Below are 14991 nucleotides of genomic sequence, written 5' to 3'. Positions count from 1 at the left end.
TAGAGCTTAGTTAAGAAAGGAATAAAAAAAAAAAAAAAAAGTAGAGGAGACCGGAGTGGCTGTTGGCTCTTCCTTTACCAATAGTGTGAGTTTTAAAAGCTACCAAAGCCCTCATCTACAGAATTTAAAGGGTTATATAGCATTTCTGAAACTGCCTCTTTGTGTTGTGAAGAAAATGCTTATTCCATGATATAAGATACCATTACTGTCTTTAAAAATAATCACATAATTTAACCTATTAAAAAAAGTAAAGGGATGTTGTGCCTTTATTAGAATAATGTATCTGTGGCCTACAGATCATTCTTCATTACAACAAACTGAAAGTGAAACATTCAAACATCAGTTTAACAAACTCCAAGATACTAATTCACTTAAAGAGGCTAGCTGTAAGATGGCATGATTAAAAAACCCTGTAGAGACTGAAGAAAACTGCTATAAGATGTAGAAAGCAACAAACACTTTTTATCTTTTTGAACATATGACTCAGATTAAAGTACGGTATCACTTTAGCCACATAAATTAATATAAGTGATAATCTGGTTCAGGAGAATATATTCTTATCCCTCACCTTTCTCATTAAGATTACGGAAAAGCTTGGATGATCCTTTCCAAACTGGTGGTGTCTCCATAAGGATCTGATTCAGTTCCTAAAAAATAAGATTTTAAAAAGATAAAAGTATATATTTAAATATTTAATGAAGTAGTTAACAGATTACGAGTAATTGCTAGAAATCAATATAAAAGACAAGGAACTGCATGCAAATCTACCAGTTCGGTTTACCACAATGACTTCGGAAGTACTCAAGCACGTACATAAATTTTGCACACATGATTATTCCAATATCTGCATGTATACTAAGCGTTTGCAGAGTTGGAGAGAGACATGTAATGTGTTTGTTGCTGAAATTACCCACCACTGCTCATATTCACTGAAGCCAAGGATAAGTCCCCCTTGATTTCAGTAAGATTTTCACACAAGCTCCAGGCAACTGTTCTTTTAAAACACTCAACCTGAACTAAGGCAAACTTCATCCATGAATATGAATGTGCCTTACTTAAAATACAGGGATACAGAGTCTTTTTGCAGTTGTACAAATGTAAAAAAGAATAAAAGTATGAGGCACTTAAACATCACAAAAGGTAGAGTGGCATAAGTATTTCAGGCAGCTTTGGATACACCTGTTACACTTAGACACTAAAGAAACTCAGTCAGATACAGGCTGAGAAAGGAACTGACAGAGGCTTGAGAAAGTCAGTAAATCCAACGTAACAGGCACAGCTGCTCAAGCATCTTTGAGACTCTGGATTCAGCTGAAGTGGCAAAACCAAAGAAATTAAGGTCTCTTTTTTTTTTTTAAATGAAGATTTTAAAACTTTCTTATTTCTCCTGTGACTCTAAGTTTCCATCATGAAAGACAGTAACTGTATAAAAATCTATGGTTATAAGGCAGCTCAGGAATGATTGCCCACCTGCTTCGAAAGGGATCGCCACTTTTTAGTGCCTGCAATAAAAGACAAAGTTATGAATGCACAGAATTCAGTTATGCCAATATGGTATCATAAAAATTAGACTGCATCTATACTGTGTTTTCTAGCCAAAGAATAGGTATTTTCTCTACTTCATGAAGCTAATCTTCAACCTGGTTCCAAAAAATTCTCTTTACGTTACTAAAAAATAATTAGCTTAATACATACCTAAAATCCTAACTTTAAAGGACCAATTCAGATGTACAGCTTTTAACCCAACTCCGCTGGTGTTAGAAATCCCTTCCTCATGATGAACTCATGCTCCATTAAATAATTATCACGATACAGGAGCTATTTGCTATGGTCTTTCATTACTTCATGGTTAGAAACTCATTGAAATTTTAGTTTTATATCTTGGTAAAGGTTAGCACAAGACTGTCTGCAAATCCCACTCTGACAATGGTGGGGTTATATCAAACAACATCATAACATGAGCCAACAGATTTTCATATAATTTTCAGCTTAATTTTTTAATGTCAATTAACATCTTGTCTCAAAATACTAAATAAAATCCCCCCAAACCAACCTCATTTGCCATATAAGTTTATATACGTTTATGCCTACCATAAAAACACTTGGGTAATAAATATATCTAACTTTATTTCCCAGTCTCATATTATATATAGATTTTCTTTCTAGACAAGCAAATGAAGATTTACATACTTCTTACAGCTCAGTATTAGGCTAAAATTACTATAGTTAGAGCTAAAGGGAACAAAATATACTTTCTCTTCTCTTAATTGGCTTTCTAAATATATAAACATACGTTCAGATGATAAAAATGTATCAAGCATGACTGTTAAAAAGATAATATTTTCCCAAATGAAAGCCTGAACTGTAAAGGCAGCAGCAGCAAGTTAATTATAGCTTTTATTTTTTATAACAACTACCTGGAGTCAAAAGTTAGATTTTATAAAACAAAATATACTCTTACCATATTAGTTAGTGTTTAATCAAAAAAGGAAGTGAACACCCTCTTGACTTTTGTAGGGTTTACAAGATTTCCAAAGTAAATCAATCACAATAGATGCATTCACTCCATCACAAATCTCATTCAGGTCTAGCATTATTAGCTTTTCTATAAAGCAGATGTAAAGAGCTACTATTCTTTCTCTTCAAAGGCTAGTTTTACTTTTTGACCAAACTCAAGACCTTTCTAGTCTTCATCCATAAAAAAAACCACAGGTGCCTGTTCTTTTTTTTTTTTTCTGCAAAATTTATGTGCTTTAGGTAATCCTGCTCTAGCAGGGGAGTTGGACTAGATGATCTCTAGAGGTCCCTTCCAACTCTGAAGATTCCGTGATTCCGTCATAAATTTAGGTGCTCTAGTATGTCAGCCTGAATGGACCCAATTATTTACAACTTGCAACTCACAAAATGATCCAAAAATACCAAATAAGATTTTTAGAATGTATTAGTTTATTCAGAAAAATACTTTCCTTAAACTTGCTATTTTCAATAGAGCAAGACAGAAAATTAGGACTTGCCCAAACCAACAAAGCGGTATTTTGACAAAGCTGCAGTAGAAAGGTTAAAATTAACCCAGTCAGAGATGAGAAACTGGAAGTGGTAATACCTGCGGCTCATCTACTTCATCTATTACTTCCTACTTGTCAGCCTTCTGTCCAAATGTCACAAATATGACTTCCACCATAATGATGTCATCTACTTCTGCTTAGTTACAGCCTCTTACGCTAACCTCAGTCATGTAATCTCTGATATTCATCTACAGAACTAAAGGACATCCAGGTTCATTTTGCTTTTGGTCTCAGAGATGAACTGGACACACAGGAAGGATTTTGCTACAAACAAGGTTTCCTACACTGAACTCGTAAGGGTGCCTGACTGCTCAACTCCAGATCTCCTCTCCTTTGGCACGAGATGAACAGAACGTCCTTGAGAGCGTTTTGGTTTGGTTTTTAAAATCTGAACACTTGCTGTGAGAGAGAAGGAAGCATAAATTTCATTAGCATGGAAAAATCTTAATAGCAAACCCTACATAAAGTGTGGTCAAACCATTCAAACTGTCATAAAATGGAGTTAAAATATTTAACTAATGTCCAGTATATGGCACAAATGCTTCATGACCATACATGGTGAAACCCAATTCCACAATAACAAAAAAAGGAAGACTTGGGGATCTGCGCAGAGGAAGTAGATATAAAATATAAAGCGCTGATGTGTATTTGTATTAACTTCTGTGATAAGGAATCTGCTTCCTCTCTTTTAACTGCAGAGCTAAAAAAAAGAGAATGAAGATTTGCTTTCTGGTAAGAGTTTCAAAGTATTGCAAGTTTTCACCGTCTAAGCTTTATCTTCTGTCTTCCCTGTTACAATGAGATTATATCTTTATTCAAAAGTTATAGAAGTTTTGATCGCTGATGTGCCACGGATTAATTCTTTCCTCATTTCATTACTGTTAAGAGAACAAAGCGGGGAAAATCTAACATCTGCACAGAGCTTTAAGCTCTCCTCTGACTATTTTAGCTGCTTTTGGCTGTTCTCTATACTGGCTTTGTGGTGTAGAGTTTAGAAAGAAAGACCTAAGGTGAGTTATTATACATGTCACACCTGAGCAAAGATATTCACTTTCCCCAGAAGTTGTGTGCTGCTACCAATGCACTGCAAGCCTCAGGGCTAGGAAATCAAACTAGATCAGAAATGGATCACCTTACTATTTAGTCACTCTTTGATACTTAAAGCAAAAATTTTACAATAAGTGAACTAAAGTTGATAGTTTATTTTTCAATAATTTAATTAACACGTAGTGCTAACTCTGACAAGTTCTAAGTGTAGAAAGTGGATCCCCTGGGGGTCTGAAAATCTTACTCAAAGCATGTTGTTTAGAAAGCTGTGATATGGTTATAAAATCTCTGTAAGGGAAAAAAACCCCAACGCGATAGCAGATGACACTTTAAGATGGCAAGAACTGCAAAACAATGTTATGCTAAATTATTCAGAGAACTCGTATCGTGCCTGCCTATTTACACAGAAACTATACAGAGGAGGAGATAAGAGTTCTACAGCAATACTGGCCTGCTCAGAAAGAAACCATAACTGTAACTGCGTCAATGCAAATGGAACAAATGAATTTCTTGTCTTTCATGCCTGTTGAGCTGTTTGTGACCTCTACAACAAGAACATTTAACTAATGTCTAGTATACAGATGTTTACAGTCTAACAACAATCAGGATGCCGATTGTATGCTATTGGATACCATTAAAAATAAAATTCTGGAAGATGCAGTACCTTTTGACCACAATCAGAAACAGCAAATGGGAAAATAACACACACCACTGGCATTTTCCCTAGCAATCTTATCAATATAAAACTCCTGCTTACGTTTGGGTTCATCACTTGTGACAGCCTGAATGAAGTCATATGGAGTCATATATAGCTGTCCTTCAAATTCTAAACTGGCAAACCTACGAAACCGTTGCTCCCGAGGAGTTGCATAAAGGTGTAAATCTTCAAGGTCTGATCTGTTTTCTGTAACCTTCAAAGACAGAAGGAAACAATTTTAATGTATCAGAAAGGTTTTGGTTTACAATTGCCACTGCCGTTCACCATAAAGAAACCGTAAATGTAAAAGTAATGATTTGTAAAGTCAAATGCATCCAAATGTTTTTCTATCCTTTTCAGCCTTCTACAATTTTAGCAATAAATCTTTATGCACCGAAAGTGTTGACCCTACCCAAGCTTAGGGGGAAAAAAAAAAAAGAAAAAAAAAAAAAAGGAAGGAAAACCCAAGAGAACTTAGCCTCTTGAATCATAGAAAAAGGGGCAACTTTAACTCACGGAAGTCCATGTAACTCCAGCAGTCAGACTTTAAACAACTCTGAAAAAAATCATTTCAGTTGTCTGACATTTCCAGAAGAAAATGGAATAACACTTCTTTTTTATATTGTTTCTTAGCGCAGAGCACAACTGTTGACAATAATAGGCAAAAAAACCCCATAATATACTCCAGTGTAAATCTGTTATTTTAAGTATCCAATGCAATTAAAGCTACCATACTTGGGGGAACAGAAGAAGAAAAGAGGACAATTATTCCTCCAGAGTTATAGAAACACTATATGGCATTAAGTTCACATCTGATGAGAGTTTACAGATGTCAGGAGTTTCCGGTATATTTACCATCTAGCTGACTTACACGTAAACTTAGTAGTACGAGAACTCTAAGTGTTCTAAATTATTCCATCTTTGTGTAGCACTGTCAAATCTTTTAACTGAAAATATGCTACTGCTATCTGAAAATTTGTTTTAGCCCATAATAAGGCAAGCTCCTCTGTGGAATCAGTATCTTTAAAAAAATCTAAGTACCTGGAACGTTTTTTCAGAGATGACAAAACCAAACCCAACCTGTTTCAAAAAAGGAAGAGCAATGATACAGCTAACTTCTCCCAGTATATTAAAGAGGAATGCAACATCTTATCAATGAAATATCCTAAGCTGCCACTGTCCTCACTACTCTTGTCATGTCATACATTATCCCTAAAATTCTTCAGGTGTCAAACTAAGGAAAGGCAACAAGTAGCACATGGTTTAACTAATGCCTATGTTTTCTTTTAACAACTAATAAAAAAACCACAGCCTAATACATTTTGTTTTTCAGAGAGGCATCTAAACACAAGGAGAAGTTGGGAGATGTTGGCAGTTGCTGTCTGCTAAGAGGTAACAGTCCTCAACTACAAATGGAAATTGGTTTTCCAAAACCTTTCTAAGAATAGGTTTCAGATTTCAGCATTTAGAAGCAAAGGCACATTTATATTGGGCAGTCAAAACTCTGGGCTCACTTTCCTTCTGTTTTCCAAACAATGTCTTTAAAAAAATAAAACATTAGTAAGACTACTGCAGTGAAACAAGATTTTATGGCCTCGGTTGTAACTAAAAGATTAAGTTATGTTTGTAAAATAGACACATCAAAAATAAATGTGTCTAGAAAAGGTCAAACACTTCCTATTTGGAAAACAAAACAAAACAAAATCACATTTGCAATCACAAGGTAAGAGAAGAGTCAATTTCTTGATTTTATGTATGTAAGTTTTAGTACTTTGATACTTTATCTAGGACATTTTAACCAGCCTTGTAGAAGCAAAAACGACTGCTGACCGCACAGTTCTCTTTCTGCTGTCTCTAGTCTTTCTGAAATTACTGCTCCTATTGTATATGACACGTTTCATTTCAATTAAAAAAAAACTGTCATAGAAAGTAAGAGTAATGGAAATGCTTATACAATCATTTAATTTTCAATAGACTGCTCTACATACAAATATTTTGCACTTCTGCCTGAGAAGCAGCTTTAAACCTGGTCTCTGTGGTCTTTTATGATTTTCAAATGATTACCAAATTAAATATGGGGAGAAAAAGATAAAATCTAACAGCAAGACCTATAAACTCACCTAGAATGACAGAAAAAAGATGAATTCTCTTCTGACATACCCACATGCAAGCCAAAATATTTCTGTATAATATTATGGTCCTACTGATCCTTCAGCAGCCCAGTAGCATTCAAGCTATGCCTTCATGTGGGATTTACACGACTCAGTTGTTTTAGTAGCACTTGTAGAGACGTAACTGATTACCCCTATATTTGAAGTTTAATAATCTATCTGATTTTTGATACATATATTATTTTACCACTATTAAAAACATGCTTTTGAATACATGCAGGTAATAAAGCAGTATTTCTGCAAAGTCAGTTTTCAGAAAAGAGACTGCTTCAAGGCCATATTACACATGCAGTATGTGTAATCTATTGTAATCAGTCATAATTGATCATACATAATCAGGAGAATCTCGAGATAATGTATCACTCATGAAATATCATCTCAGTTTTGACCATTGTTAGTACTTGGAGAGCATGTTGAGATTCTTTGCGCTCTCAAGAAATTCCCGCTATCTCAGGTACTACTGCTTAATATTTCGCTTGAGACACTCAGAAAAGCATTTGCTAAATTCTCAGACACATATTTCAACATTATCTTAAGTACTCTATGCTACTATAAGTACAAAATAACACACTGCAAACATGGAATTTTCAAGACATGCTTAAACTTAACTCATGCCAGTACTTAGGTCTGCAAAACCTTAATTTCTGCCTCATTTTAGGCAATCTACAGTTTCCTCCAACCACGGCAATATATCACCCTCTGGCTCAAAGTCATTGTAACATGACAGGAACACAGCCTGCCACCAAAAAAGAGCCGCACCTCCCTCAAGGCTCCATACCCTGCATGCCCTTGTTCCGGCACTTTATGTTCATTTTTCCCAGCGTAAAACTGGATAAGGGAACTGGTCTGACTGAGAACTTTTTGTTTTGGTGGTGTTATTTTTTAGCCAGATAAATGCCTGGATCTACCCCACGAGAACAGTTACTTGTTTTAAAACACAGGCCATGGGAACACGCAGCTTATGGAAAAGAAAATATCACCTGTTCCAGCAGCAAAGCTCCACCTACTTCAAGTTAAAGTGATGGGAAAACTGCAGACTTAAGCATAACTATTATAAGGAATAAAAGTACCACTTTATTTTGAACTTTTGGGGTTTATCTGAAAGAATCAAAACAAGTTGTTTCTATTATTGATCCAACGTGAATTCTAACAAATGTATACAGGGCTTAACGTGTGTTACAGCACTGGTCCATACACTAAATATCCAACTAAAAGCAAGGTTTGGCTGCAGAAGACTCCAGGCATACACCTTAGCAAACTGACAAATAAAACCATCTTTGGGAATGATACTATTTTTTGTCCAAATTTCCTGTTCAGAGCTTTCCTCCTTCTATTACTGCTCATCAATCTATGTAACATACAGCAACTTTAAGTCTCCTGCATAAAAGCTTTAATTATTAAGAACTAATCAATATGCTAATAAACACCACACCATTCCAAAGTATTCTAAACCTCAATTTGCACCCCTTCAGGCATTTATTTATGCCTCAACACATAAAACGTCTCCCGTTTTCCCCGCCATTAGCAGACTATAATCCAGTGAGGCAAGTATGAGCATCTTAGTGACACCAATTGCTCTCAATTGATTTATTTCATATTTATGCCCAGGTTAGGCAATCTTATTGTAGCAGCATCAGTGTCAAATCCAATGGACAAATGAACAAGACACAGAAATTAGATGCTGAATACCTGAGGGAAGGTACTGCTGCTGAAGGAGTGAACGGGATTCAATAGGATTCCAATTTCTATTTGAAGTTTCAAGAGCTTATCCAGACTAAATCTCTCTGTAATTATCAACAATCTTCAAAAACTCTCATGAAAGTACATCTCTTTGACAAACAAAAGAGGGGAGATTTTTTTTTTTTAATGCTTCTGTTTACTAATCCTTTTGGCAATCCTGCCTACTAATTACTATGAGCTTGTATCATGTTATGGTTCTCTGCCTTTTAAAAACCGGACACGGCCATTTCCTTCAAGCAGAACGTCACAAATCTCCCAACAGCAGTATTATCTTAATTTTAGGCATAGCAGGTTAGCTCTGGTTTACCTGCACATGTACAGAGAACATTTTTTCGGGGAAAAAAAAGCCCCACAGATGAAACCAAGAATCTAGCTGGTAGCCACAATTTCACAGAATGGCTGTGGTTGGAAGGGACCTCTGGAGATCATCCAGTCCAACCCCCTGCCAGAGCAGGGTCACCCAGAGCAGGGTGGGCAGGAACGCATCCAGGCAGGTTTTGAATGTCTCCAGAGAAGGAGACTCCACCACCTCTCTGGGCAGCCTCTTCCAGTGCTCCGGCACCCTCAAAGCAAAGAAGGTTTTCCTCTGAAAATAACAGCATATTTTTAAGAGAGTGCAGTTAGTTAGAAGAAACTTAACTGTAAAGTAAAATTACCAAAAAAGAAATTGGTTCTGTTTTACCCCAAACCAGGACACCCCCCTGAATTTTCTTCCTCTATTCACAGCAAAAACTTGAGTGAAGATGATCTAGGCTTTCTACCAAGCAAAATTAGTGTCCAAAACTTATTCCCATTTTGGGTTCATCTTTCATGTACTGTATCTATCGGCGGAGACGAGTCAAAATGCCCTGAAAGTCTGCTGCTCTCATCAAAGGTTTCCACGTATGACTCGAACTTCCTTGAAGCATGGGCAATTCTCCCTTTCTGGCCCCATGTTTGTCTTACTGGCTCTCTTATTTTAAGAGATATATTCTGTCTGAATTTGGTAAAACACGAATTAACCTCTATGGCCTTCCATTGTGAAATCCATGCAATAACTCTACATTGCTGTAAGATGGCCTCACACAGGACATGAGCTCACAGAGTGACATTACATTAACTAACATTTTGCAGTAGTTATGACGCCAAACTATCTCAAAATATCAATAAATGGCAATGATATGGCTCAGGTTCAGCGGAAGTAAAGTGCAGAAGATAAAACATGACATCATTACCCTTTCTATTAAAAAACACAAAAGAAATGTTCTTTGCCAAGTGTCAGTTTCATATTACATTAAGTCAGTAATTCAGAAGTTTTATTCTGTGGCAAAAGATCTAATTTTCCCATAGAGAGATGCTTAAATGCCAGATACAGGATTTTTCACTTGAAAATTAGAGAAACCGATGCCTACAAGCTCATAAAGTTCTGCAGAAGTAATCCACAATAATCCATTACCAAAACCCTGAACAATACTTCAACTCCCAGATTCTGAGGATATCTACAAATACTGCAAAATATGTTACAAAACAAATAGGTAAAAATATATTTGCTGTGTGTGCACATACGAAGCAAAAAGCTTCAACAGCATCACGTAAAAAACCCACAACTTTGCTGTGTTCCAAGTCAAATCAGTGTTCTCTTGCTTTTTCCAACTGAGATAAAGGTGAGACTATTTTAGCTAAAGAAGCCAACATTTACTACTAAAAGTACCTTTTGCTTGCAGTCAAAAATATGTTCTGTTACAGTAGTTTAATCTTTAACTAATTTATTTCAAGTGAGCAAGTTTCTTTGAATTTTTGCTTGCAAAGTAATCTGTCTTCCATCAATGAGAATCTGTGCAAATTATTAAAATAAAAAGGTTTTCAAAGCAATGCTGTTCCTTACTTCCTTCGTTTATATTTGACTTCAGGCTTATTTAATATGCTCCCATGTAGATAAAAGTAGCACAATTTTGTTTTCATGCTGGGTGGCCAAAAGGTTAAACGTCAAGTTCCTAGTGTGGGAAAATCCCAAAGTAGACAAAACTGTTTTGATGCTTACTGAAGTTATGTTTCTCGCAGACTACTTAGATGTAGTACAGCCAACAATTCTGTTAGCTGATCTCGCTTCACTGAGATAAGGACATTATTATATTAAAATATTTACAAGCATAGGAAGCTGGAATGCGTTTAAAATGCTGTAAAAAGGGCCCTGTTCAAATACAATTCTGTTACAGGAAATCCTTGGGGTAACAATGTTTATCTGTAAGCACAGCTATTCCAGAAATCCTCCAAAATAAGTATTACGCTAAAATATTCTCCAACAGTCCTTTTCACATTAGTTTCACATGGAAGTTACTTAACTTGGAACAGTTCTTCAAGAAGCTTCAGTCAGTATGTCCTGCTGTACAAGTCCACACGCTTCACTGCGTGCAAGACTAAAACATACTCGTAGCTGGATCTGTCTCAATCATTCATCATCCTTTTTTAACACCTCGAGGAACACAGAATTAACGCTGAGAGGTAAATCTTCCTCTCCCTTCAGCATGGCTCTCACTACAGCTGCCTAGGAAACAGGATCCATCTCAGGATGATGACAGCGAGAAGCTTCAGATGTCAACAGCCAAAGAGCAAAATCATCTCCCTGCATTTGCCGATCGACCTATGACATGAAATGCACAATGCTTATGAAAAAAGGTTAGCTAAAAGCAGTTCTTGTAAAAATGATCCTTTATGTACCCCTTGGAATGGCATCCTCTTTGAGCAGGCAGGAGAGTCTCCTCCCTCGGGGAGTTTGCCTTACTTTTTGGAGTTAAAGTCTTGCTCTTCGTTTCACAGAGATGGAAGTACATGATGTAATCCACTTAGAAATGTGCTGCTACAAATAAACTTGACCTTTTGAGTATTTTCACAAAGGGAGAGTTTGACAGTACTGCTGAGGTACTAGGAAAAAAACCTCTGGAAACATCTAAAGTATGCAGCTTTCTTCTCCTGGAAATGAGCGTGCCTTCAAGAAATGTGACAGTACATATTCTGTGTCTGTCTCTCCCTACCCCCCTTTTCATTCGTAAATCACCTCTGAAGGAAGCGATTCTCAGAGAAAATTTCGTAAAAATAGAGACCTGGGATTCACTACCTTTACACAATGACAACATGGTTCTAGAAGTGATCTCCTTGGAGCGCAAAAAGGCATCAGCGCTATTTCCAAGATGCTTTAATAATCTTTACAAATGACACTGGAATTTTTGCAGTGAGGAACATGGAAGCAAGGAACTAGAAGACAAATATTAATTCCTCTTGGTAATTCTGACACTGGATTATGTTTTTCTAAAATTGTTATATTTATCTGAAAAAAACATGACACACAGGTGTTCCAACAAGGTAAATACAACAAGGTAAAGGGCTCTTCTTCGCTCAGTAGTGTTCTCAGTTGTCAGTACAGAGAATCTGTACCAAAATAATATTTCTTCCAAAGAGCTTCCTGCTCTGCATAAGCATCTCGTAGACTTTAAAGGAGCTGTCCGGTAGTAGAGCTCTCCTAGTCTTCACCAACACCTTCAGACACAAAATCAGCAGCCCTGAGTGACAAATTTTACTTTGGTTCTGAAATGTTTATATGGCAGCAGCCCTGGAATTAAAACTGTTGCTTTATTATAGTGCCCAAGATTTTGCTCTAGGTAATCACACGTAAACCCCTGGGCCTCAGGACTGGAATTATTCTCAGAAAGCACCTGGGAAAAAGGGAATCCTGTAGGGAGCTTAGGTTCACGCTGCTCCTGTAGCACACATTCCTCTCTACCAGAACACCTCCAATAATATGCTTAGTCAAGCAAGTATTTTTTTGTAGTGACCACAAGAGATCTGTCCAAAAAGTTTGCCACACCACTGCCCCCACCTTGGCGACACATACCATCGCTTACTTGACTTGTAACAAACAGCAGCTCCTTATTCAGCTGTACATGAATTCACAAATCTGTTGCTCATCAGGTTTCGTACTGTAAGAGTTTCACAAAACAGGGAGAAACATCTGCAAACCATTCTGACACTCTGTTTCTCTAGGAGACTCAAACGTAGTTTTTTTCAAGTTATTCTCAAATGATGTACCACATTTCTCAACTGGCCAAGAATGGGAAAGTATCCCATCAACATCTGTGTAATCATCAGTGTTGGTCCTGGAATCTAAAAGCCCTTTTAAAATTTATTGGTTCCATAAACGCTAGAGCATCAGTAAATACTAGATGCCAGTAGAGGACAAAGCAACTAATTATCAAGGTAGATATGATAACAACTTAAGTATTCCACCACTACTGCCAAGCATTATTTGGATTCAGTGACAGAATCTGAAGTGACCTGTAGAGACACTAACTGGGCCCAGCACAACTCTCAGGACACTTTCAAAGGCCATATGAACATCGTCTGGAAGCAGGCGACCTGCAAGAAGAAAGTTGTTCTTTGTAAGACAAGATATAAACTAGGTTAACCCCCCCTTTATTTCATATTTAGGAGGATCAGAAACATATTCTGCTGTCTGCTGGAGCTGCCTAGATGAAACAAGGCCAGTCTGCTTATTACTTTTACAAAAATTCATCCTGAGAAAAAAGGAAGATGTGGGAATTCAAGACTAGATATGTGTACTGGTTTTGGCTGGGATAGTTAACTTTCTTCACTGTAGCGGGTATGGTGCTAGATTTTGGATTTGTGACCAAAACAGCGCTGATAACACCGGGATGGTTTAGCTCCTGCCGAGCAGCGCTTACACGGGGTCAAGGCCTTTTCTGCTCCTCTCACCACCCCACCAGCGAGTGAGCTGGGGGGGCACAAGAAGCTGAGAGGGGACTTAGCTGGGACAGCTGACCCCAACTCACCACAGGTATATTCCATGCCATGTGACATCAAGATCAGTGATAAAAGCTTTGGGGAAGAAGGAGGAAAGGGGGGACATTTGGACTTAAGGTGTTTGTCTCCCAGAGTCACCACGGGGAACTACAGGCCAGTCAGTCTGACCTCGGTGCCTGGGAAGGTCATGGAACAGATCCTCCTCAGTGCCATTACACGGCACATGCAGGAGAACAGGGTGATCAGGCCCAGTCAGCATGGGTTCGTGAAGGGCAGGTCATGCCTATCAAACCTAATATCCTTCTATGATAAGGTGACCCACTTAGTGGATGAGGGAAAAGCTGTGGATGTTATCTACTTGGATTTTTGCAAAGCTTTTGACACTGTTTCCCACAGCATTCTCCTGGAGAAAGTGGCTGCTCATGGCCTGGACAGGTGTACTCTTCGCTGGGTAAAAAACTGGCTGGATGGCCGTGCCCAGAGAGTGGTGGTAAATGGAGTTAAATCCAGTTGGTGTCCGGTCACAAGTGGTGTCCCCCAGGGCTCGGTGCTGGGGCCGGTTCTCTTTAATATCTTTATCAATGATCTGGATGAAGGGATCGAATGCACCCTCAGTAAGTTTGCAGATGACACTAAGCTGGGCGGGCGTGTTGATCTGCTTGAGGGTAGGTTGGCTCTGCAGAGGGATCTGGACAGGCTGGACCGATGGGCTGAGACCAATGGTATGAGGGTCAACAAGGCCAAGTGCCGGGTCCTGCACTTGGGTCACAACAACCCCATGCAGCGCTACAGGATTAGGGCAGAGTGGCTCGAAAGCAGCCCGGCAGAAAAGGACCTGGGGGTGTTGGTGGACAGCCGGCTGAATATGAGCCAGCAGTGTGCCCAGGTGGCCAAGAAGGCCAACAGCATCCTAGCCTGTATCAGGAATAGTGTGGTGAGCCAGACGAGGGAAGTGACCATCCCCCTGTACTCGGCACTGGTGAGGCCCCACCTCGAGTACTGCGTTCAGTTTTGGGCCCCTCGCTACAAGAGGGACATTGAGGTGTTGGAGCGTGTCCAGAGAAGGGCTACAAAGCTGGTGAGGGGTCTGGAGGACAAACCTTATGAAGAACGACTGAGGGAGCTGGGGTTGTTTAGCCTGGAGAAGAGGAGGCTGAGGGGAGACCTTATCACCCTCTACAACTACCTGAAAGGAGGTTGTAGAGAGATGGGGGCTGACCTCTTCTCCCTGGTGACAAGTGATAGGACGAGAGGAAACGGGTTCAAGTTAACGTCAGGGGAGGTTTAGATTAGATATTAGGAAACATTTTTTCACTGAAAGGGTTATTAAACATTGGAATAGGCTGCCCAGGGAGGTGGTGGATTCACCATCCCTGGAGGTGTTTAAAAAAAGGGTAGATGGGGCACTTAGGGACATGGTTTAGAAGTGGCTTTTGTCAGGGTAGGCTAAAGGTTGGACTCTATGATCCTAAAGGTC

The 14991-nt window shown here is 38.5% G+C and overlaps 1 protein-coding gene across 6 annotated transcripts in view; it reads right to left on the bottom strand.

The window, feature by feature from the left end:
• Positions 1 to 14991, bottom strand: part of MICU3 (mitochondrial calcium uptake family member 3) — a 56072-nt gene that overhangs the window by 37307 nt on the left and 3774 nt on the right. For all 6 annotated transcript variants that reach the window (XM_063337093.1, XM_063337094.1, XM_063337095.1 and 3 more), the window contains exons 2-4: positions 4870 to 5023; positions 1471 to 1502; positions 569 to 647 (exon numbers count right to left, since the gene is read on the bottom strand). In XM_063337093.1, coding sequence (XP_063193163.1) covers positions 569 to 647; positions 1471 to 1502; positions 4870 to 5023 — 265 coding nt within the window. The remainder of the gene's footprint in view (positions 1 to 568; positions 648 to 1470; positions 1503 to 4869; positions 5024 to 14991) is intronic.

Source organism: Chroicocephalus ridibundus, chromosome 5 (assembly GCF_963924245.1).
Source record: "Chroicocephalus ridibundus chromosome 5, bChrRid1.1, whole genome shotgun sequence".
NCBI lineage: Eukaryota > Metazoa > Chordata > Aves > Charadriiformes > Laridae > Chroicocephalus > Chroicocephalus ridibundus.
The sequence above is the reverse complement of the archived record's forward strand: the minus strand, read 5'-3'. Positions and strand labels throughout refer to the sequence as shown.